General features: G+C 42.6%; 1 protein-coding gene across 13 annotated transcripts in view; it reads left to right on the top strand.

Moving 5' to 3' along the window:
* The window catches only part of dph1 (diphthamide biosynthesis 1), a 745,916-nt gene that overhangs the window by 158,908 nt on the left and 560,785 nt on the right, over nt 1-26,223 (top strand). For 11 of the 13 annotated variants that reach the window (XM_069911783.1, XM_069911789.1, XM_069911788.1 and 8 more), the window contains one exon: nt 8,999-9,145. In XM_069911783.1, the coding sequence (XP_069767884.1) occupies nt 8,999-9,145 (147 nt within the window). Of the gene's footprint in view, nt 1-7,352; nt 7,525-7,551; nt 7,698-8,998; nt 9,146-26,223 lie in introns of those variants that run through there. The other 2 variants (XM_069911793.1, XM_069911790.1) reach the window with 2 other exon arrangements.

Below are 26,223 nucleotides of genomic sequence, written 5' to 3'. Positions count from 1 at the left end.
ATACTAGAACCATGGAACATTACAACACAGAAACAGGCATCTTCGGCCCTTCTAGTCTACGCAGAACTAATTTTTTGCCTAGTCGCACTGACCTGCACCCAGTCCATAACCCTCCATACCTCTCCCATCCATGTACCTGTCCAAGTTCCTCTCTTGGTTTGTCCTTCCAAAATGTAATGCCTCACACTTGTCTGCATTAAATTCCATCTGCCATTTTTCAGCCCATTTTTCCAGCTGGTCCAGATCCCTCTGGAAGCTCTGAAAACCTTCTTCACTGTCCACAGCACCTCCAACCTTAGTGTCATCTCCAAACTTGCTGATTAAATTTACCACATTATCATTTAGATGACAAGCAACAATGGTCCCAGCACCGATTCCTGAGGCACACACTAGTCACAGGCCTCCAGTCTAAGAAGCAGTCAACCTCTGTCTTCTCCTGTTCACCCATTGTTGAATCCAGTTCACTACTTCACCATGAATACCTAGCATCTCAACCTTCCTAACTAACCTCCCATGCAAGACCTTGTTAAAGGCCTTACTGAAGTCCATGTAGTTAACATCCACAGCCTTTCCTTCATCAGGTTTCCTGGTAACCTCCTTGATAAACTTGCTAAGATTGATTAAACATGATCTACCACGCACAAAGCCATGTTGACTATCCTGAACAGTCCATGGCTATCCAAATAATTGTATATCTGATCTCTTCAAACACCTTCCAATAATTTACCTACTACTGATGCCAAGCGTATTGGTCTATAATTTCCAGAGTTACTTTTGGAGCCTTTTTTAAACAATGGAACAACGAGAGCTACTGTCAAATCCTCTGGCATCACACTGGTGGCTCAGGACTTTTTAAATATTTCTGCCAGAGCCCCTGCAATTTCTACACTAGCCTCACTCAAGTGAGTGAATATCTTGTCAGGCCCAGGGGATTTATCCACCCTTATTTGTTTTAAATCAGCAAGCACATCCTCCTCTTTAATCTGTATAGGTTACATGACCTCGTTGCCTGTTTTCCTTACTTCCCATGATTCTATGCCCTTTTTCTTGAGTGAATACTGATGGAAAATAAAACATTTAAGACCTCTCCCTCCTCTTTTGGCTCCATACAAAGCCGACCTCTCTGATCTTCAAGATTTGCTTTCACATTGTCTGTCAATGCAACCTCATGTCTTCTTTTAGTCTTCCTAATTTATTTCTTGAAGTTTTTTTTGCATTTTTTAATACTCCTCAAGTACCTCATTTGCTCCATGTTGCCTATACCTGTTCCAAACCAGATCCCCAATATCCTTTGAAAACCAAGGTTCCCTATGCCTTCTAACCTTGCCTTTGATCCTGACAGGAACATACAAACTCTGTACTCTCAACATTTCACCTTTGAAGGTCTTCCACTGGTAAAGAAAAGCTATAAAAGTAAACTAATTGAATTAAATTAAGAGAAAATATATATGTACAAGATAGATAATAAGTATTTACAGTCATCCCAGTGCAAAACAAGTGACTTTCAATAATGTAGACAGTGCTCTTGTGGTATCGGAGTAGTTCCTGGTTACAAGGGGAGGATCAAGAAACTATTGGAAAGAAACTGTTCTTGAACCTTGAAGTACTGCCTGAAGGTTGCAGTGAGAAGAGATTGTGACTAGGGTGTCCTTCTTGATGTTGGCTGCCTTCTTGAGGCAGCACCTCACATAGAGGTCTGCGGTGGATGGGAGATTAGAGCCTCTGATGGACCTGGCTGTGTTTGCTACCTTCTGTGGTCTTTTGTGTTCATGGGCGCTTGAATTGTCAAACCTGGCTGTGATGCCACCAGAGGGTGTAACTTCTAACGGAAATAATTGATGTGTAAGAATGTGTGTTATATGACAATCATTTGCAATAGTCAACGAAGAATGGCCAGTCCTCAAGTGACCTGGCTAGAACTTCTTCCCACTTTCAGCTCATTCAATTTTCACGTGCATTGTTTATTGTATGCCTCGGAACAGTGAAAAGTTTTATTTTGTGCGCTATCCAGGCAAGTTAATCCATACTTACAGAGTTAGAAGGTTAATTTGGGCAGATCATGGGCCAGAAGGGCCTGTTACCATATTGTACAGTATCTCTAAAATGATTTTTTATTAAAATAAATTTAAAAAATGTGTAGCAGCTTGTGCAAAAATAAAGCAGAAGTGCCAGAGTGCAGAGTTACCGAAAGAAGTACAGTTATAAACATGGAAAGGGCGTGATGAGATAGGGTTTAAGATCAAGAGTTCATCTTTGTGCAGTCAGATGGTAATAAACTTGAACTTAATCTTGTGCTGATGAGAGGTCAGTTTACACAAGTAATGGTTTCAGAGTGGTAGTAAAATGGGAAAGAAAAAGGTTGTAGAATGGAAAAAGAGTTACATATGGCTTGTCCAAGTGATGGAGCTTGCTTTGTGCAGGGTGTTAATCAGGTGATTGACATTCAGTAGTGGACAGGCTGTGAATGGAAGCAGAGCACAGCTGCTGGCTCAGGTGGATCAATGTGCTGTGTTGTGGTGCAACTACGGCTGTAGAGTAGCTCTCTGTGGGGTAGAGATATCTCATAACGATGACTATTTTGTGTCAGTCTTCACAGTGGAGGACTCATCGATCATTCCAAAGAGAGGTGTTACGGATTTGATGGGAGGTGAGGACCTGGATGTAATAGCTATCACCAGAGGGGTCATACTCAGAAAACTTGAGGTCTAAAGATAGCTAAATCCCTGGATCCTGATGGAATGTATCCCAGGTTACTGAAAGAAATGGCAGAAGTTATAGTCGAGGCTTTGGTGATAATTTACTAAAATTCTCTGGACTTTGGCCAGGTCCCGGTGGATTGGAAGATGGGAATGTCACACCACTATTCAAACAAGGATGTAGGAAAAAGTCAAGGAACTAACTATAGGCCAGTTAGTTTAGCATCTGTTTAGCACTCTTTTGAGAGTGCAAAAGCTTTATGTTCCTGTTAGGTTAAAAGGAGGGGCAAAAGGTTTGAGAGAGCCGTGGTTTTCAAGGAATATTGGAAACTTGGTTCGAAGAAAAAGGGAGGCATACATTAGATATAAGAAGCATGGAGTTAAGGGGATGTTTGAAAGATACATTGAATGTAAGAGGAATCTTAAGAGAGGAATTAGGAAAGCTAAAAGAAGGTACGAGGAAACTATGGCAAGCAGGGTGAAAACTAATCCAAAAGAGTTCTACAAATATGTTAATGGTAAAAGGAAAGCTAGAGACAAAATTGGTCCCTTAGAGAATCAGAGCGGAAAGCTGTGTGTGGAGCCTGGAGAAATGGGGGAGATATTGAACAGTTTCTTTTCTTCGGTATTCACTAAGGAGAAGGATATTGGGAGATGTGAGATAAAAAAAAGCAAATTGGGTAAATATGGGGAATATAGAGATTACAAAAGATGTAGTTTTAGGGCTTTTGAAGAATATAAAGGTGGATAAGTCTCCGGGACCAGACGGGATCTTCCCCAGGACATTGAGAGAAGTGAAGGAGGAAATAGCAGAGGCTCTGGCGGTAATTTTCCAAATGTCATTAGATATGGGGTTAGTGCCGGAGGATTGGCGCATTGCGCATGTGGTTCCGTTATTTAAAAAGGGTTCAAGGAGGAAGCCTGGCAACTATCGGCCTGTAAGTTTGACGTCTGTGGTAGGTAAATTAATGGAGAAAATTCTTAGGGATAGTACTTATAAACATCTGGATAGACAGGGTCTGATCAGGAGCACTCAACATGGATTTGTGGGAGGAAGGTCATGTTTGACCAATCTGATTGAATTTTTTGAAGAGGTGACTAGGAATGTGGATGAGGGTAGCGCAATGGATGTTGTCTATATGGACTTCAGTAAGGCCTTCGATAAGGTACCACATGGAAGGTTAGTTAAGAAGGTGCAGTCTTTAGGTATAAATTTTGAGATAGTCAAATGGATTGAACATTGGCTGAAAGGGAGAGGCCAGAGAGTGGTAGTGGATAATTGTCTGTCAGGTTGGAGGCCGGTGACCAGTGGTGTGCCTCAAGTATCTGTATTGGGCCCATTGTTGTTCGTTATATACATTAATGATCTAGATGATGGGGTGGTAAATTGGATTAGTAAATATGCAGACGATACTAAGATAGGTGGAATAGTGGATAATGAAGAAGGTTTTCAAGGATTGCAGAGGGATTTGGGCTGCTTAGAAAAGTGGGCTGAAAAATGGCAAATGGAATTTAATGCTGATAAGTGTGAGGTGCTTCATTTTGGCAAGAAGAATCAGAACAGGACATACGTGGTAAATGGGAGAGCATTGATGAATACAGAAGAGCAGAAAGATTTAGGAGTAACGGTACATCGTTCCCTGAAGGTAGAAACTCACGTGAATAGGGTGGTGAAGAAGGCTTTTAGTATGCTGGCCTTTATCAATCATTGCATGGAATATAGGAGTTGGGAGGTGATGTTGAGACTGTATAAGACGTTGGTGCGGCCTAATTTGGAGTTCTGTGTGCAGTTCTGGTCGCCTAATAATAGGAAGGATATAAACAGAGTGGAGAGAGTGCAGAGAAGGTTTACCAGTATGTTGCCTGGGTTTAAGCATCTGGAGTATGGGGAGAGATTGGACAGATTGGGTCTTTATTCTTTGGAGCGTAGAAGGTTGAGAGGGGATTTGATAGAAGTATTTAAGATTATGAAAGGGATAGACAGAATGGATGTGGATAAACTATTTCCGTTAAGAGGAGGAAAGATTAAAACAAGAGGACATGAGTTAAGAATTAAGGGGCAGAGGTTTAGAGGTAACATGAGGGGGAACTTCTTTACTCAGAGAGTGGTAGACGTGTGGAATGAGCTTCCGGGAGAAATAGTGGCGGCGGAGTCAATTGTATTATTTAAGAAAAGGTTGGACAGATATATGGATGAGAAGAAGATGGAGGGTTATGGGCATTGTGCAGGGAGGTGGGACTAGAGAGGGGTGTTTGGTTCGGTGCGGACTAGAAGGGCCTAATGGCCTGTTTCCGTGCTGTAAATTGTTATGTTATGTTATCTTTTGTTGGGAAAATGCTTGAAGTTATCATTAAAGAAGAAATAGCAGGTCCTTCAAGTATACTGAGGTTCTTTGAGGATATAAACGAGCGTGGTAGATACAGGGGAGCAGATGGACGTTGTTCACCTGGATTTCAAGAAGGCGTTCGATAAGATGTTGCATAAAAGGCTTTTACAGAAGATCAGAGTGCACGGAGTTGGGGGGGTGGGGGGGTGGAATGTATGAGCATGGACAGAGAATTGGTTAACCAATAGAAAGCTGAGTGTTGGGGTACAGAGGTATTTTTCTGGTTGGCAATCGGTAAAGAGTGATATGCTAAAGCTTTGGTGCTGGGCCTAGAACTGTTTACAATATACATAAACGATCTGGAAGAGTGGACAGAGTATTGTGCATCTTATGTTTGCTGATGACACTAAATTGAGTGGAAAAGCAAATTGTGCAGAGGATGTGAAGGCCTGCAGAGAGAGATTGATAGGCTGTGAGAGGGCAAGAGTCTGACAGATGGAGTATAATGTTAGCAAATGTAAGGTTTTCCACTTTGGAAGGAAAAATGGAAGATCAGAATACTATTTAAATAGCAAGCAATTACAGCATGCTGCCATGCAGAAGGATTTGGGAGTGCTTGTGCATGAGTTGCAAAAGGTTGACTTGCAGATGCAGTAGGACATCAAGAAGGCTAATGCAATGTTACCCTTCATTGCTAGAGGGATTGAATTTAAGAACAAGGAGGTTATGGTGCAACTGTACGAGTTACTGGTGAGGCTGCATCTGGAGAACTGCATGCAGTTCTGACCTCCTTACTTGAGGAAGGATGTACTGGCTTTGGAAGTAGTACAGAGGAGGTTCACCAGATTGCTTCCAGAGATGAGGGGAGATTGAGTCGTCTGGGACTGTACTCGCTGAAATTTAGAAGAATGAAAGTGGATCTCATGGAAACATAAAATTATGAAAGGGTTGTTTCCATTGGTGGTTGAGACCAAAACTAGGAGATGTAGCCTTAAGATTCAGGGCAATAGTTTTAGAATGGAGATGAGGAGGAACTCCTTTTCCCTGTGGAATTCGCTGCCATTGAAGCAGTGGAGGTTATCTCAGTAAATCTATTTAAAACAAGGTTGGATAGATTTTTACATAGTAGGAGAATTAAGGTATATGGGGGAAAGGGCAGGTAGGTGGAGATGAGCCTTTTATCAGATCAGCCATGATCTCAGTGAATGGCGGAAATGGCTCGTTGGGCTGAATGGCCTACTCATGGTCCTATTTCTTATGTGCTTATGGCACAGATATTCCCTGCCATGTTGCTGGGTGGTAGCTGTGCTGAGATATAAGGATGATTATTATATAATGATGGTGTAAAGTTGAGAGGTCTCTGTGTAGGAGCTTTGCCAACCTCTCAGGTGGTGGAAGGCGTGAACAACCCCAAAGAGAGATATAAAAAAATTATACAAAGTCCTGGAAACAATCGGCAAATCAGGAATAATTTCAAGTTGATGAGCTCCACCGTGCTTGAAAATATTAGAAACAAGATGAGTGAAAATTCAGAGTCAATGTGAAATTGGTCAAAGAAGAAAAGGGGAGGTTCTCAGACTGTCATGCTGTCTTGACCACTAACCTTGGACCATCATTCCCCTTTCAATTAACATCTTCGTTATCATTTCACCCTGTGACAGAACTTCCTTTTTTTTGGTTCCTCCTCTCCCCAACTTTGTTGCACCTTTTAACTTTTTCAATTGTGTCAAAGATCACTGTTCTGTAATAGAGCCTTGTTTTTTCATCTGCACATGCCAACTAGCTTACTGAGTCATATACTTAAACTTGGACGTACAGAATGGTTAGTGTAATGCTGTTCGACGAAGGTTTGAATTCCAATGCTGCTGTAAGGAGTTTGTACATGCTCCCCGTGTCTGTGTGGGTTGATACAGATTAATTCCCCTGGATTTTTTCTTTCTCTATTGATCTGTCTCTCATAGAACACTACCGCACCGTTCAGGCCCTTCAGTCCTTGATGTTGTGCTGACCCATATATTCCTACCAAAAAACACCCAAAACTAAATTCTTCCTGCCTCATAACCCTCTATTTTTATTCCATCCCTGTGTCTGTCTAAGAGTTTCTTAAATGCTTCTAATGTTCCAGCATCCCCACCATCCTTGGCGCAAGGCATTCCAGGCACCCACAACTCTCTGCATTTTTTAAAAAAAACCTTACCCAGATGTCTCACCTTGTTAAAGAGTTCTGTGCAGCCTATGTGTTGTGTGGTTTTATTTTAATAAGTGACAGTTTGCCTTTAAGAGCCAAGGTGAAGGTGGACTGCTGAGAGAGTGGGAGACGGACTGAGCACGTGCAGAAAATGATCTAACAATTTCTGGAGTTGGACGATAAAACACCACTGGGTGGTGCTGTGGAGTGGAAGGCGGCCCAGAGCACGAGTCAGGGTCTGGAGGACAGTTTAGAATGTTGAGATTTCAAAAAGGATGAACATTCCGAAGGCAGCTGGAAGGATCCGGACCAAGTCAGTGGTTCCTCTCTTTGCAAACAACACAAGACAACTTCAAATTTTGTGCTCTCTCTCTCTCTCTCTCTCTCTCTCTCTCTCTCTCTCTCTCTTAAAGATCTTTTGGCTTCAGTTTACCAAACAAACTGAAATTTGTTTATGATCTTTGCTTCAGTTGAGATCGAAGTTTTGTGAGTTGTGTTTGTTTTGTGTCTAAGTTTTTCTGTGGGCTGGTTGAAAATATAACTTAGACTTTAATTACATATGTTATTATTTAGGCAGGGGAATTTATTAGTTTTACACTGTTATAGAAATTTGCATAGTAACCAGTGGGCATTGTTATAAAAGGGGGAGATTTTGAATTAGTTTGAAGGTGAATATTTTGTTATTAAAATAATTGTTCATCTTTACCCCTGTGTGATATGCCTTCTTTGTGGTTGCTGGTTTGATCTTGTAACACCCGAAACTTCCCTCCCTTCATTTTGTACAGATGTCTTCTGGTGTTTGCTATTCCTGTCCTGAGGAAAAGGCAGTGGCTGTCCACCCTATCTATGCCTCTTATAATCTTGTAGGCCTCTTATAATCTTGTAGACCTCTATTAATTCTCCTCTTATCTTTCTTCACTCCAAAGAGAAACTCTGCTAACCCTATTTTCCAATCAAGCATCATCCTGGTAAATCTCCTCTGCACCCTCTCCATAGCTTCCACATCCTTATAATGAGGTGACCAGAACTGAACACAATATTCCAGGTTTAGTCTTACCATTTATTTGTTGAGTTGCAGCATGACCTCTTGACACTTGAACTGAATCCCCCTATTAATGAAGCCCGACATTCCATAGGCCTTCTTAACTATCCTATCAACGTGCACGGCGACCTTGAGGGATGTATGGATTTGGACCAAAAGTCCCTCTGTTCATCCATGCTCTTAAGTATCCGACCATTAATCCTTCTGGTTTGACCTTCCAAAATGCATCACCTCGCACTTATCTGGATTGAACTCCATCTGCCACTTCTCTGCCCAACTCAGTATCCTGTCTATATCCTTTTATAACACGATAACCTTCATCTCCATCTACAACTCCTCCCACCTTACTGACCCATCCTTCCGCCTCTTCATCTAAATTATTTATATTAAAAAAATTACAAAGAGCAGGAGTCCTAGAACAGATCCCTGTGGAACTCCACTAGTCATTGACCTCCATGCAGAATACTTTCCATCCACTACTGTTTTCTACATGCAAGCCAATTTTTTTTTATCTACACAGCCAAGGTTCCATGGATCCCATGCCTCATGACTTTCTGATTGAGTTTCTGATGAGGGATCTTGTCAAATTCCTGACTAAAATCTATGTCGACCATATCTACCGACCGACCCTCATTATGTCAACATAGAACAATGTTGTTTGTTAAACATTTGGAGCTGATTCAGGTCAGTTGAATTAAAAAGTAGCAGCAACTATTTAATTTTTCCCTTTTCTTTTGGATAAAAGGTCCCCATCGACGAGTGGCTCATCAGATTCCTGAAGAAATACTGAACGACAAAGAATTACAGAAGGCTATCCGGGTGCTGCCCTGTAATTATAACTTTGAGATTTATAAGACTGTGTGGAGAATAAAGCAAGCAGAAGCTAAGAGAGGTAATAATGGTTTCTCTTCTCCAAATGGTGCTGTTTATAAACACAGGAAATGTGAAGATGTGAATGTTCCAATTCTCTCCTGGAGAGACTCCCAATCCACCATTGCTGCTGTATGCTTTAACTTGCCAGAGGCCTTCTTTCCCCCACTGGCTCCACCAGCAACAGTGTCTTTCCCTCACTGCCAAACCTCGACCCACTTCAACTCCTTCCCAAGCCCTTTGAATTTTGACCTCCTCCACGTCCTTGGATTGAGAGTTCACCAGCACTGACTCCACTTTCTCCACATCCTTCCCTCTACGATGTTGCTGAGACCCAGCTCTTATCCTAAGCTTTTGTTCACCTGCACTGATTCCTCTCTCCATGGCTCAGTGCCAGAATTTAGGAAATACATTTTATTTACAACCCGGGTAAAAGCCGATTCTGGCCATTGATATCTGTGCTGACCAATTTCACCCAATTAACCTACAATCTCGCACATTTTGAAGGGTGGGAAGAAACTGGAGCACCCGGGGAAAACCCACTCGGGTAACGGGGAGAACGTACAAACTCCTTACACACAGCACCAGATTCCAAACCAGGTCACTGGCACTGTAATGGCGTAGTTTGACAGTACTCTTGCAAGTTGGAAGTGGTCTCCGATATGCTCTTCGTACCTGTGATCCATTACACTAATCAGGGACTGCTCTAATGCCACACAAGGACAGTCTATACTGTTGCCAAGTAACTTTTTTTGAACTCTGATAACCGTGAATATTTTTTTTTGTACATTTATTGCTTTTTAAAGTCAATCAAATGTTTACTGGGTAGTTGTTCTGCTGTTGATTTTTGAAAAGTGCCTTTTCAGTTGCACAGTAGTGAATTTCAGGGGCATATGGACGTCGTACAATGTGTACGACAATAAACTCATCATCATAAAGCGAGGAGGTTATGTTTGCTTCCCAGATCCTGTTGAGATGAGTGCCTTTATCAGACTGCAGTGGTGGTCTTGCCTCTGCCTCTGGGTTAGAGGAATAATTGAAACTGAAGTGTTGATGGTTTGGACTGGTTTCTTACTTTTTGTTGATTTGGACCTCCATTGGGAAATTGAAATGGGTTTCAATTATTCTTCATGTTCATTCTGAGCATGTGGGAGTCTCTGACAAGGCTGATGTTTCTTGGGGACGTTGCGATGTTTTCAGAATGTGAGATTGCCGATGCTATGTTTTGATTCCATTGTCATTTAATTGACTGGAAGTTGCATAGCATTGCACAGAGAAAACAAAATGGCAGTGCTACCATGGACGGAAGAGCGGGGAATGCAGACAGGGCACTGCTCTGAAGAATTCAACAGCTTAGTCCTAATGCCAATAGCTCTGTATAGGCATTAAATGGCCTTTTAGAGGAGCCAAACTAAAATCCTGCAACCACTGGTCTTGCCCAAGATGGCGGATCCTGTGCTCGGCAGCCGCCATGAGAGGTTGCAGACTCCAGGAAGCAGTGGACCAGTACAGGGCACCAGAAATTGGGGAGACCACCCTCTGTTGAGATGGGCATGGACCAGAGAGGGACTCAGCGGCTGAGGGACCCACACAGGATATGGGCAATGTGATCGGAGGAACCAGGATATAAGAGGGTGCTGGGAGCATGAAGAGCTCTCTAAGGGACTCTGGCACTGAAGGCTTCCTGATCGTGTCAGAGGTTTGGATCTGGAGCTTGGGTCGCCAATGGATTGAACAGGAGTCTGTGTGGCTGCAGAGGCTGTGGGAGGGCTGGAGGTGAATCCACGAAAACTCTGTTTCTGAAGAGATTCTCTTTTCCTTCTCATACTGTAAGGGGCATCAGTAATGGTGATTCTTTGTCTTCCTTATGACAGGCAGAAGGCAATTTCTAATGATAGTGTATGTTCTGTACTATTACATGACAATAAAGGAATCTTGAATCATGTTTCAACAGGCCATCTCCAAATCGATAATGCACCATGCGCATTGGATACTTGTCAGATTAAGAGGCAGCATCAGAAAAAAAGATATTTTCAGGTCACTAACAGAGCTGGTCAGAATTAACACATACCTAAGCAGAGGTTTGGACCCACTGCAATTGGCCTATCGTCATAATCACTCCACAGCAGATGCAATATCTCTGGATCACCTCGAAACTGCTGCTGCTCTTCATAGACTACAGCTCAGCTTTTAACATTAATTATTCCCTCTGTGCTGGTCAAGAACCTCCAAACCCTGGGCCTCTGCAACTGGATCCTTGACTTCCTCACCCAAAAACCACAGTCCGTACGAATTGGAAACAACATCTCCTCCTCACTGACTATCAACACAGGAGTGCCTCAAGGATGCGTGCTTAGCCCACTGCTCTACTCACTATACACCCATGACTGTGTGGCCAAGCACAATTCCAGTGCCATCTACAAATTTGCCGAAGGTTGTCGGCAGAATCACAAATGGCAATGAGGAAGCGTACAGGAGGGAGATGGATCAGCTCATTGAATGGTGTCATACCAACAGCCTTGCACTCAATGCTATCAAAACCAAGGAGATGATTGTGGACTTCGGAAGGAAGTCAGGGGAACATGATCCATTCCTCATCGATGGCTCAGTTGTAGAAAGGATCAAGAACTTCAAATTCATGGGTGTCAACATCTCTGAGGATTTGTCCTAGACCCTCCATGTTGATGCAATCAAGAAGAAGGCTTGCCAGCGTCTCTACTTTGTGAGGTGATTGAGAAGATTCGGTATGAATCCGAAGATTCTCAAAAATTTTTACAGATGTACCATGGAGAGTATTCTGGCTAGTTGCATCACTGTTTGGTGCAGAGGTGCCAACGCTCAGGACAAGAAAAAAACTCCAGAGGGTTATTAACCCTGCCTGCGACATCACGGGCACCAGACTTCACTCCATCGAGGACAGGAGCCTGAAGACGAACACTCAGCAGAACAAGGACAGTTTCTTCCCCTCTGCCATCATTTTCCTGAATGATTGATGAACCCAAGACACTGTCTTACCTTGACTTTTTGTGCACTATTTTCATATATATTTTTGTAAGGTGTAACATGAACGTTTGCACTGTGATCCTTCCTTAAAACAACAAATTTCGTGACTTGTACATGACAATAAATTTTGATTCTGAGTGAAAAGTTCTGGCATAAAACTCCCAACAGTTATCAAGGATTAAATGAGGAAATGGATTGAGGAGAGGTGACTGGAATTCCTTGATCACTGAGAGAATAAACTGCAGTGAACTGAAGAGCCTGCATCCAATGTACCACAACAGTTAAATTAATTCCACCCTCAGGAATGTTGGTCCCATTCCCAAACCTGGATCATGATCCCATACTGACACATACACTCCTTCTAATACTGACTAATTGAATCAAGCATTCAATGAATTCAAGCCTTCTCTGGAAACTCTTACTTGCGACTACTTGCATGGAGACCTAGTGGTGTATTTTATGATCTTGCTAGATCACAAAGCACTTCACACCAAATAAATCACTTCTAATCCATCCTTACTGTTGCAGTGTAGAAAATACACCAGCCAATATGTGCACTGCAAGCTCCCATAAAGCACATTCGTTTGAGTCATTGATTGGTCAAGAAGCAAAGGAGAATTCCCATCGGTTGTAGTACTGTGGGATCTTTTGTATCTGCCTAAGAGGAGAAAAAGGGTTCCTTTGACTGTCACAGAAGCTATTAGATATAAAAGCAACATTAGGTCCTCGCATTTCATGATTGATCTTGGACCCTGACGCCATTTTCCTGATCAGATCTGAGCTTGAATCTGGCGTAGTCTGTAAGGAATTTGTTTACATTCTCCCCTTGTCTGTGTGGGTTTTATCCAGATGCTCCAGTTTCCTCCCACCTTTCAAAAACATACAGGATTGTAGATTAATTGGTGTATTTGGGCGGCACAGGCTCGTGAATTGGAAGGGCCTGTTACCGTGCTGAATGTCTAAATTAAATAAAAAAAAATTAACCACATAATCCGTGATACCCTAAATGTCCAACAATTGATTCAACCTCATCCTGATGTACCCATATGTTCAACTCTCTTGGGCAGTGAATTCCAAATATTCACTATGGGTGGAGAAATTTCTTCCTAACCCTGTTATAAATGACCCAGAATTATTTTGAGGGAATGATTCCTGATTTTAGACACTTCAGCTTGGGCCAACTCATCCCAACATCCACCTAGTTAAGCATAAATACAGTAAAATGTCTGCTATGTTGCACCAATGGAGATTGGTGGATGCTGGATAAGTGTATCCGCCGGTTGCTTGAGGTTGGCGAACTGGCTGTCTTGGTGGGGATAGCACATTAGTCCATGTGAGTGGGACGCAGAATTGAAGTGGTCAGCCACTGGGAGGTCCATGTCACTGGTGCAGACAGAACGAAGGCGCTCAGCGAAGCAGTCTCCCAGTCTGTGCCCATCTCTCCAATGTAGAGAAGGCTTCAACCACAGTGTGTGCAGATTTTCGTATTTTAGTCCATGACTTGGTATTTTATGTGATTATGCTCCAGTGGCGTGTCTTGGGATGTTTTACTGCAATCAAGGCATGATATTAAAGCAATTTGTTATTTGAGCTCGGACCATGAATATCAGTGAGCCCATTCCCAAACTGTGATACAAAAGTAAACCAGATGATCACCCTTCTTGCATCCCCTGGGGATAAAAAGGACTTTATCACTGTAGCAACAGTGGCTTGGTTGAGACTGAGGTCCTCAAAGACAAAACGCAAAGGCCAGTGTTTTATTGCCTTTATCCTATCCTGCCTGGGGCAGAACTTATATTCTCTCCCCTCTCTGCTTCTTCTTTGGCTTGGCTTCGCGGACGAAGATTTATGGAGGGCGTAAAAAGTCCACGTCAGCTGCAGGCTCGTTTGTGGCTGACAAGTCCGATGCGGGACAGGCAGACACGATTGCAGCGGTTGCAGGGGAAAATTGGTTGGTTGGGGTTGGGTGTTGGGTTTTTCCTCCTTTGCCTTTTGTCAGTGAGGTGGGCTCTGCGGTCTTCTTCAAAGGAGGTTGCTGCCCGCCAAACTGTGAGGCGCCAAGATGCACGGTTTGAGGCGTTATCAGCCCACTGGCGGTGGTCAATGTGGCAGGCACCAAGAGATTTCTTTAGGCAGTCCTTGTACCTTTTCTTTGGTGCACCTCTGTCACGGTGGCCAGTGGAGAGCTCGCCATATAACACGATCTTGGGAAGGCGATGGTCCTCCATTCTGGAGACGTGACCCATCCAGCGCAGCTGGATCTTCAGCAGCGTGGACTCGATGCTGTCGACCTCTGCTATCTCGAGTACTTCGACGTTAGGGATGTAAGCGCTCCAATGGATGTTGAGGATGGAGCGGAGACAACGCTGGTGGAAGCGTTCTAGGAGCCGTAGGTGGTGCCGGTAGAGGACCCATGATTCGGAGCCGAACAGGAGTGTGGGTATGACAACGGCTCTGTATACGCTTATCTTTGTGAGGTTTTTCAGTTGGTTGTTTTTCCAGACTCTTTTGTGTAGTCTTCCAAAGGCGCTATTTGCCTTGGCGAGTCTGTTGTCTATCTCATTGTCGATCCTTGCATCTGATGAAATGGTGCAGCCGAGATAGGTAAACTGGTTGACCGTTTTGAGTTTTGTGTGCCCGATGGAGATGTGGGGGGGTTGGTAATCATGGTGGGGAGCTGGCTGATGGAGGACCTCAGTTTTCTTCAGGCTGACTTCCAGGCCAAACATTTTGGCAGTTTCCGCAAAGCAGGACGTCAAGCGCTGAAGAGCTGGCTCTGAATGGGCAACTAAAGCGGCATCGTCTGCAAAGAGTAGTTCACGGACAAGTTTCTCTTGTGTCTTGGTGTGAGCTTGCAGGCGCCTCAGATTGAAGAGACTGCCATCCGTGCGGTACCGGATGTAAACAGCGTATTCATTGTTGGGGTCTTTCATGGCTTGGTTCAGCATCATGCTGAAGAAGATTGAAAAGAGGGTTGGTGCGAGAACACAGCCTTGCTTCACGCCATTGTTAATGGAGAAGGGTTCAGAGAGCTCATTGCTGTATCTGACCCGACCTTGTTGGTTTTCGTGCAGTTGGATAATCATGTTGAGGAACTTTGGGGGACATCCGATGCGCTCTAGTATTTGCCAAAGCCCTTTCCTGCTCACGGTGTCGAAGGCTTTGGTGAGGTCAACAAAGGTGATGTAGAGTCCTTTGTTTTGTTCTCTGCACTTTTCTTGGAGCTGTCTGAGGGCAAAGACCATGTCAGTAGTTCCTCTGTACTTCCATGTTATACACTCCGTGTAAGCACACTCTTCTATCTTAACCTCTGTCCATGTACCCATATTAAACTATCCATATCATTTGTTCTTTGCATCTGAACTTCCATATTATTCCCTCCTCTGCATTGGTGCTTTGATTCAATACCCTTTCCATATCTTTCTATGATACCCTTCCTGTATTTGTACTTTACATTGCAAGCACTCTGCACCATTATCCTCTAATGGTGAATCCCATAGATTCACAGTTATCAACAGGGAAACAGGCCCTTTGGCCCAACTGGTCCGTGCTGACTTCGATACCTATCTGTGCTCATCGCATTAGCCTGCGTTTACTCCATATCCTTCTGAAACTTTCTGTGTGCAATCTAACCAATGATTTACACAACTGCAACAGAAGCTCATGGCTTGGCCAAGGCAGAATCAGAACCACATGCCTTCACTACTCCATCTCCCTGTGTAGCCACTTTCACGGATCTATGTACTTGTACCCCTCCATCTTACTGTTCAATATTTCCTTGCACCTCCTGTATCCATACTTTCATATAATTTAAATTTATTTTTTTTAAAAAATTTAGACGTACAGCTTGGTAACCAGCCCTTCTGGCCCACCAATTGCACCCAACTGACCTACAACCCACATAGATTTTGAGCAGTGGGAGGAAACCGGAGCACCCAGTGGAAACTCACGCAGACACGGGGATAACGTAAAATCTCCTTACAGAATTGCTGTATTTGAACCCCAGTCACTGGCGATGTAACAGTGCTGTGCTAACATCTTAATATATTTGCTTTCTGTTCTCCTATTCCATGTCATTTTGAAACAGCATACCAAATTCATGTCAACTGTAAGTATTTATTTACCTGTCCATTTATGTTTACTATCTTTCTCATGACATATTATGATAATTTAATATATGTTATTGTTGTTGGTGTATCTTACATACTTATGAGGCTGAAGCAAGTAAGAATTTTGGTGCATTTGTATGCTGTTCGTGAATTTATTAAAGATGCCTTTACAGAATGTTACATGAAATTGCCTTCTGCTTGCCATTAGTGTCACCCAGCACCCCTTACAGTACGAGAGAAAGAAAAGCAAAAGAGTCCCTTCAGAGTCACTGAGTATCCGTGGATTCGTCTCCAGTGCTCCTGCAGCCGCGCAGACCCCTTTTTGATTCATCGGCAACCCGAGCTCCAGATCCAAACCTGCAGTATCTGAGGCCCCTTTGGGACCCCTTCTTGACCTCAGCACCCTCTTGAATCCAGGCTCCAATACCTGGTTCCCATGAGCCAGTCGCCAACAGCCCGCAGCCCATGCGGGTCCCCCGACCGCAAGTCGCCTGCAGCCTGTGCGTGGTACCTCAGCTGCTGAGCCCCTCGCTGGTATGCTGTCATGGTCACCATCCTGTAGGGTAAACCCCTCCACTTCTTAACATTTCTGGTGCCATGTGCTGGTCCACTGCTTCCCCCAGAGAATGCAACCTTCGTGGCTGCTGCCGGACACATGCTACCATTTTGGGCGCAGACCTCCGCAGTTGAGGAATTTAACATAAAACAGCGTCGGCTCCTTGAACAAGCTGTTTAAAATCTGTACTGAGCCATCAGCATTAGGACCATGCGGTTGAACCTTGTGGAGCAGTACTATGGCTCAGCTCTCCGTTCTTCTGGGAATGCATGAGCATCAGCGTTGCCATTACAGCATCTCCAATAAGCTCTCCTACCCATTCTCATCCTACAATTGGGGCTCCCTATGACTATTTGTATCCTTATGTTACTTCTTTCCTGACTCTATCCTCCCACATTACTCTTTATACCTGCATCCACCTGAGATGTTTCATCTATACATGCACCTCACTGCATACTTTTGCGCTGTACTACAGGTAGTGAATGCGTCATTTCTCCTTGCTCCAATGTAGTATTTCAAGACATTGTGCGCACTTTCGCGTGGCCGGACTTCATGCCCATCCTGTGGCCAGCACTACCATGCTCCTGATGCTCCCAGTTCTCAGCTCATGTGCAGTGCAATGTTCCCATCTCCTCACAGCTCAGATCTAACATTTGCCAGCCCTCGACCTTTGGATGACAATTGCCATGTTTGAAAAGAGAATTACATTCTGGTCCCGATGTGAGGTTTCAGTGATCGAACAAAGATGGCAAGTGATGGTGAAAAGCCTAAATATGGGCTTGCTCTTCCCTGGAGACATTTAATTTAAGCCTTTTACAGAGGTTGATGCCAGTACTGGAGTTAATGTCATAGTTTACATCTCTTTGCACAAGGGATGTGTGACCATAGCATAAACTCATCTTACTAATATTGACTGAACAAATATTACTTCAAGAATAATGGGCAGCAGACTGATTTTTAAAAAATCATATTTTTATATTTGTGATAGTTGAATGTTATTGGCAAGTCTAAAATTCAGTGTTCATCTTGAAAGCCCTTGTCCTCCTTGCCAACATTTCATACGTTTCAGAAGAGCGAAGGAGAATTTGTGAAATTAGTTGCCACGGTGGTTGTGGAGGCCAGGTCACTGAGCGTATTTAAGGCAGAGATTGATGGTTTTTTGAAAGGCATCAAAGGTTATGGGGAGAAAGCCGGACAGTGGGGAGTGGGGAAATGCATTAGCTCATGATTGAATGGCAGGGCAGACTTGATGGGCTGAACAGCCTATTTTTGCTCCTATGTCTTATGAATGTGAGGCAGTATTTGACTCTGGGTCACAAAGCAACAGATCATGAGGGGGGCAAAGAAGAAGGGGTATGGAAATGATGTCTCTCAAAGGAAAGATGTTGGAAATTAGGAGTGTGCAAAAGGTTTAAATTGGAGGAATTCAATTTTTTTAAAATTTCAAACAAACTTTTTTGAAATAACCTCTTTCACTCAGGATAGGTGAGATGTAAACAGGAGGACATAGGTTAAGGGTGAAAGGGGAAACTTTTAAGGGGAACTTCTTCACAGAGAGCAGTGGGAGTGTGGAACGATCTACCAGCTGAAGTAGTGAGGGTGGGCTCCATCTTAAAATTTAAGAAGAATTTGGACAGGTACTGGATGGGAGTGGTATCGAGGGGACATAGACTAGGTGCAGGTCAGTGAGACTGGGCAGGATAATAGTTCGGCACAGACTAGAAGGGTCTTCTAGTGGTGTAATGTTCTATAGTTCTAAATATATATAAGATCCTGCAGAGCAAAGTTAAGACCTCAGGACAACCACGTCTTGACAAATATTCTACATTCACCATTTTATTGCCCTCCTTTAAATAAAATTAGTCAACACTTTTCTGTTATGTTGACTGCTGAATCATGATGTTCTTTTTGAAGTTCCTTATCATTTCCCTAATGATGTATTCCAGCCTTTTTCTTGATGCTGATTGAGTGTGGCATGAAGGAGGCGTTGTAAAAGTCAACCCATGGGAATCATTTCTCTGGCTGCAGGACGAAGGTTGCTGGAGACCAATCATCTTAGCTCCATATTCCTGAGGGCATCTCTCTTGGCTTAAGAATCTTCGGCTTCTTCATCCCACAGAAGGATAGTCAGAGCGGGGATGTTCACTGATATCAAAATATTCATTTGCATTTGCGGCTCTTCAGAAAATGAAGCATTCATGTCTTGTAAAACAAGACTTTGGACACGGGCTGATAAATAGCAAGTAACATTCTGCCACGTGAAAGCCGTGCAATAACACTCTCCAAGAACCATTTCTCGTTGACATTCACTGGCACTACTGTGCTGAATCCCCTCACCATCAATACGCTGGAGGGTGTTCGTTCACCAGAAATAGAAGTGAAGCAGCAATATCAATACTAAGGCTGCAGGTCAGAGGTAAATGACTTGGCACCTGGCTCCCTTAAACCACTTCACCATCTACAAAGTGCACATCGTGAGTGTAATGAAACAGTCTTCTTGAGATAAGTTTAGGAGAGAGAAAAGCTAGATGGCATGGTTGAAGGGTGAAAATGGAAAAGTTTTAAGGGAACATTAGGGGGGAACCAATTATCAGATTTACAGTGGAAAGTGTATGCTGGCTGCATAATGGTCTGTTATGGGGGCATCAATGCCCCTGAGCAAAAAGCCCCACAAAAGGTAGTGGACAGGCAAAACCCTCCCCACCATCAAGAGCATCTACAGGGAACGCTGCCACCGAAGGGCAGTGGTAATCGTCAAGGACCCACACCACCCAGCCCACGCTCTGTTCTTTCTGCTGCCATCAGGAAAGAGGTATAAGGGCCACAAGACTTGTACCTCCAGGTTCAGGAACAGCTGCTACCTCTCCACCATCTGACTCCTCAACAACAAACTCTAATCCGGGACTCATTTAAGGACCCTTTTGCCCTATATTATTTTCTCTTTGTATTGTACAATTTGTTTACATTTCTTTATTTGTTTACATGTATACGTTGTGTAGAGTTTTTTGCATTAGTGGTAATTCAGCCTCGCTCGAAGGAAAAGAATCTCAGGGTTGTATGTGATGGCAAGTATGAACTCTGACAATAAATCTGATTTTCATGAAGAGAGTGGAGGGAGTGTGGAACAAGCTGCCAGCTGAATTGGTAAATGCAGGCTCATTTAAGGAATTTGTAGACAGGTACATAGATGGGAGGGGCATGGCTGGATATGGTCCAGGAGCAGGTCAGTGGGACGAGGCAGAAAGACTATTTGGGACAGACCAGAAGGGCCGAAGGGCATGCTTCTGTGTTGCAGTGTTCTATCGTTCTATGCGTGTACCTCCGGCAGCATTTTGAGATGTTCTGTCATTCTTCACAAAGTAATCCACATGATGTCAGTGTTACTAAATATGTGATATTAATGTCCTTGATTTTTAAGTTCCACCTCAGTTCAAGAGCTATGAGTGACAGTTAAGGTTCACATTCTGTGAACAAATTATTAAATAAAGATGCTGGTTACTCCTACAATAAAATAAATGAATGATTCAGATTCAAATTTCAGATTTATTGTCAAAGTAAGTATATATAACATCACATACGACCTGGAGATTCTTCTTCCTACAGGCCAGGCAGAATTACCACTTATTGGTAGTGGAAAAAAAACTACACAATGTACACATTTAAATAAATAAAGAACTGTATAAGCAGATAACTAATGTAAGTAAACTAACTGCAATACAGAGAGAATAAAAAATAAAATCAATAAAGTGTAAAAGAGTCTTTGAATGAGTCCTGATTGAGTTTGTCATTGTGGAGTCTGATGGTGGAGGGGGAGCAGCTGCTCCTGGACCTGGTGGTGTGAGTCTTGTGGCATCGATGCCGCTTTCCCGATGGTAGCAGTGAGAATAGAGCGTGTGCTGGGAGGAGTGGATCCTTGATGATTGCTGCTGCTCTCCGATGGCACTATTCCCTGGAGATGTGCTTAATAGTGGGGAGGGTTTTGCCTGATGAATGCCACATTACTTGACACTTCGTCCCTTGGTGGTCTCTTGCTTCATCTGGAATGCTGTTTTTCTCTTCTGCTGTGAAGACACATAAAATATTTGTTTTAACAGCTTGGCCATTTTTATTTTGCCCCATCATAATTGTTCCTGTGGTAACCTTTAAGGTTGTATGTTTAAATTAAAAAAAAACACTTTATCTACTTCCATTTTGATCAATTTTTTAAAATATATTTTATGCTTTAGAAAACTATCAGACTTGCAAAACTGCATCTCCGATGATCAAATATACAAATTAGGGACAGGAGTGAACTAGGTTCATTAATCTGCTCCACTATTCAATAGAATCATGGCTAAGCTTAACTCCATATTCCCAACAATCCCTGATAACCTTCTATCCCTTTGCTTATCATGGTTAGACCCATAGAACACTGGAGCACAGAAAACAGGCCCTTCTAGTCTGTGCTGATATTGATCGATCTCTGGCTTAGAAAAATATTCAAAGATTCTGCTTCCACTGTTCTTTGAGAATAAGGACACCAAAAACTTGTAAACATGTCAGAGAAAATGTTTCCCATCTTCTCTGAGTAGGCACACCCTTATTTTCAGACAGTCAGTCAGTGTTTTAGATTCTTATACCAGAGGAAATATGCTATCCGACCCTGCAGAATCTTGTGTTTCAGTGAAGTCACCTATCCCTCTTCCAAACTCCGGCAGATTCAAGTTCACTGTGTCCGGCAATTTCTCATAAGGTATTCCAGATATCAGTGAGGTAAACCTCTGAACTGCTTCCAATATATTTATGTCTTTATTAAATCAGGATGCTTATACTATACAATACTGCAGGAGTGGTCTCACAATGCCCCATATATCTGAGAATTCCCTTCCCTACTTTTCTGTTGAATTTCTTCACCAAATCCTACACTGTATCTGCATTGAATCCAAATGCAAATCATGCACCAGAACACTTGGCTCCATCTTCATCTCAATGCTCTATAATCCCCAACCATTCAGATAATGTTTTATTTTTCCTGCCAAATCCTTTCCCTCATTCTGCTCCAGATGCCAGATCTTTGCTTCCTCGACCGGTCCAACATCCTTAATTTCTGACCTATCTCTGTACCCAGCAAATTTAGCAACCCCTCACCAAGTAATTTATATAAATCGAAAAAGTTGATGCACTAATCAATGTGGCCTATTGCCAGTTATATCTCACCAATCAGAAAAATAAATTTACGCCTGTTCTGTTAAACAAGGAAATCTGCAGATGCTGGGATCCAGTGCATTCTCAACGAAGGGCTCAGGACAGAAATGTTGATTGTCTTTTACTTCCTCTGGATGCTGTGTGACCTGCTGAGTTTCTCCAGCCCTTGTTTGTGCATGCCTATTCTGTGTTTCCTGTCAGTCAGCTAAACTTTTCTGCATATCAAAACGTTACCTTGTATGCCATGATTTTATTTTTTCTGCAACAACCTTTGGTGTAGCACTTTTTAAAATGGTAATTTCTAAGTATAAAACATTCACTGGTTCCCCTCTTATCATCAACACGCAACTTTATTGAATTTATCAAGCATTTTTTTCCCTTTCGCAAAATCATGTTGACTTTACCTGATTAAAATACCATACAATAATGCCTTTAATAATAGATTCTAGTTTTCTATATAACAAGAATAAATTCAGGACAAGAATAAACTCCAGAGGGTTGTTAACCCGGTCTGTGACATCACAGGCACCAGACCACTCCATCAAGGACATCTACATGAGGCGGTGTCTTTAAAAAAGCAGCCTCTATCCTCAAAGACCCCCCCCCCACCACCCAGGTCATGCCCTCTTCGCTCTGCTACTATCGGGAAAAGGGTACAGGAGCCTAAAGACGAGCATTCAGCGGCTTCTTCCCCATTGCCATCAGATTCCTGAAAAATCAAAGAACCAAAAGCACTGCTTTACTTTTCGTGTAGTATTATTTAAATTTTTTTCTAGTCACGTAAGATGGTTATAATATGAAGGTTTGCTCTGTGACGCTGCTGCATGACATCGAATGTCATGACTTGTTCATGACAATAAATTCTGATCCTGATAGATGTTAAACTAACAGGCCTGTAATTTCCTTTTTTCTGTCTCCCTTTTTGAATAGGAACCTGCTACAAATCAAAAGAATGTCGCAAAAATTAAAACCTGCTCATTAACTGTCTCCCCATCCAGTATTTTTACGATCTTGGGATAAAGCCAATTAGCATCATTTTTTGGTTTAGTTAGCCTTGATGGAATACTTTTCCTGTGGACCATTTAAATCTCAACAGGATGTAACTGTTAGACATTTTCAAACATTCCTTTAAATGTGTACAGCTCATCGGTCTAAATACCTTTTAATCTAATTTCCCAACTGTCCATGCCCATGCATTCTGCCAATAATAAGAAAACCAGAAGTGTACATGGAGCTTCAAATGTGGGTGCACCTACACCCAACCAATACCTCCTCCTCATCTACATTTCACTTGCATAATTGGGTTTATTTTAAATTTAAGAAAATATTTGGACTCCAGAATATCACCATTGAACTTGGTGTGAAATTCTATGATGTTTTGTTCATGCTTCTCCAGAGTATTCTTTACCAGGAGATTACAAATTATGTCTGTTTCATTATAGAACACTACAGCACAGAAAATAAGCTATTCAGCCCTTCTAGTCTGTGCCAAAACATCATTCTGCTAGTCCCACTGACTTGCACCCGCTCTGTAACCCTCTATATGGGACCCATGTTATGCCAATTCAACCATCTCTGTTGTAGATCACAAATACACAATCCATTATGCAAAGCAAAATCTAAAATAGCCTGTTCCATGGTTATGTATTGCCCCAGGAATATGTTCTGAATGTATGCTATGAACTCTCCTTCTGGACTAACCCTGCCAACTTGATTTATGAAAATGAGTCTCCCACAATTATTGAAATAATTTGTTTTCTTGTTACTACTTGATTAAAGCTCTTTATAATGATGTAGGCACTGTTAGGGAGGCTCTTAAGTGCTCCCACTTGTCTTCTCTCTCCAATGCTTTTCTTCATCTCTTTCTGAAGCTCTGAGCCTCGATCATTCCTGATTGTTGTCTTCCTGTCATCCTGCTGAGGCAACTCAAACTCTGCAGTATTTACTGTGTAATCATTTAAATTTTTTGGACCTCTTTCTTGGGCCAAAATAGGAAAGGGCAGGTCATCTTCTACACAGGTCAAATTTTTGACCTTATGAAGTACCTGTGTCTTTCAGGCATCAGGAGCTCAGATGGCCAGAACTGGGTGGTCAGTCTGTGGTGTTGGCATCGTGAACTTGAATGGATGGTAGGTTGGGGTGAGGATCCGCGGTCGGGAGTTCGGTAGGCTGGGCAGCTGAGACATTGCGGGTTTGGATGGATGAACAGCTAGGATGTCCAGGGTGAGGATCTGCAGGTGGGAGCTTGGATGGGTGGGCTGCCAGGGTGTCGGGAGCTCCTCTGAGTGGACAGCTGGGGCGAAGCTCCACTGTCGGGGTGTCAGGCGCTCGGATGGGTGAGCTGTCAAGGCGTCGGAAACTCGGATGGGTGGGAGGTCAGAGCCAAAAATAAGGAGGTTGACTCGTACGTGTGTCATGCAAAACATGAGATTTTTGGGCCAAAAAAAGGGGGTCAACACAAGTATTTTGTTTCTGTATTGGCCCTTAGTTCAAACCCTTGTCATTTGGCAGCCTCAAGTAAACGGCATAAAAATTGGATAAAATAAATAGGTTAAAAAAATATGGAAGTTTAAAATTGGCATGCCTCGCCATTAGTTCCTCAATCACACAACGCAGTCTCAAGCAACAGTAAAATTCACTTATCCTAACAATCCCCATAGGTGCCAGATACCAGGGTTTATACTGTATCTCTCCTGTGCCACTGATTGCAATGAAAACTATTCTGCATGGATGGATTGGAAAGATTTGTTGGGAACGAGCTTGGTCAGCATGTACCAAAGAGCCTGGTTCCTTGCAGCAGAATCTCTATGATCCTGAAGGCATTAATATCAATTTTTTTCAAAAGATTTGCTCCCTAAAAAAAAATTGGGGATTATGACAGACAACTTTAAGGTGAGCCCAAAGATAGTTTCAGATTTGCTTGGTAACGTAGGAAATTAGAGAAGCATTAAATTAACTTTTACTAATGACGCTGACATATTGCATTAGTTTAACTGCCCTAAAAATATTTTGCCGCTGATTTTTGTTTGTACTCAGCATCTGATGCCGTTTATGTCAGTAACCAACAATAGTCAGCCAGCGTTGATGGTCCCTAGTTGCCCTGATACTGCTTTTCCACCATCACAATGTCCTGGTGAAACCTTTCACCATGTTTGTCACTGACTGCACCAAGATCAGCCGGGAAGACCCTGATTGCACCAAGATCAGCCGGGAAGACACTGACTGCACCAAGATCAGCCGGGAAGACACTGACTGCACCAAGATCAGCAGGGAAGACGTCCAAGTGCGAATGCAGAAAATGAATTTTCAACAACATGATGCACTTTGTGGTTTTTTTAATGCTTGAAGTCGACTTAAATATGACAGGAAATCACAAAAATAGGTGAAATCTTAAAAAAAAAAGTGATGGAATTATTTTAAGGTGATATTCAGGATCATCAACCCAAAATCCATGAAATGCTCCCCAAAGTGTTTAGGAAGCAAAATCTTCATCGTCCAGTGTAATCTGTACCTCTTTAGGTCACATAAAGTTGATTCTTTCTTGATTTTAGCCTCCAGATTATTTTTTTCCTCCTTAGGCTTAGAATGTGTATCTGAAGAAAAGCTTTTGCAATGTTCAGTATAAAATATGCTGCATTAATACAGGTTATTATGGGGGCTGGAAAGAGTGAAGAATTGCATCTATACAATTAAACCTTTTAAAGATTGACAAACAAACGAGGGTTGGCATTTTATCGGCGTGCATTATTATCTGTGTTGCACTTTGTAAATGTTACATACAGGGTGGCAAATCTTTGTCTTCCCTATTATCATAAAGTGTGATTTCAAAATGAATGACAGATCCTTTCTCTGCAATCAGTTTCATTAGCTCTGGTCAAATTTGGCAAGAGGTAGCTGTAACAAGCCTTTGTGAACGGTCCATTGGCACGAGTGGACATCTGAAGGAGGCCTGGGAGGAAGGAATTTTTATTCACAATCTGAGTCCTTAAGAAGGTCAACATTTACAGTAAAACCCCTGGTATCCAGGCATTGGTAGATGCCAGTAAGTGAATTTTCTGGTTGCTTGAGATTGCATGTTGAGCGATCAGTGAGGCGTGCTAATTTTAAACTTTCATATTTTTTACATATTTATTTTCCATGTTTTTTGCCGGTTGCTGGAGGTGTCGGTTGCTTGAATTTTGGATAACAGGGGTTTTGCTGTATTGATAAAAATCTGAATGGAATTAGAAAGATTATTTGGTTATTGAG

This window comes from Narcine bancroftii, chromosome 14 (genome assembly GCF_036971445.1).
Source record: "Narcine bancroftii isolate sNarBan1 chromosome 14, sNarBan1.hap1, whole genome shotgun sequence".
In the NCBI taxonomy this organism is placed as follows: Eukaryota; Metazoa; Chordata; class Chondrichthyes; order Torpediniformes; family Narcinidae; genus Narcine; species Narcine bancroftii.
This window is presented reverse-complemented; position numbering and strand designations above follow the sequence as displayed.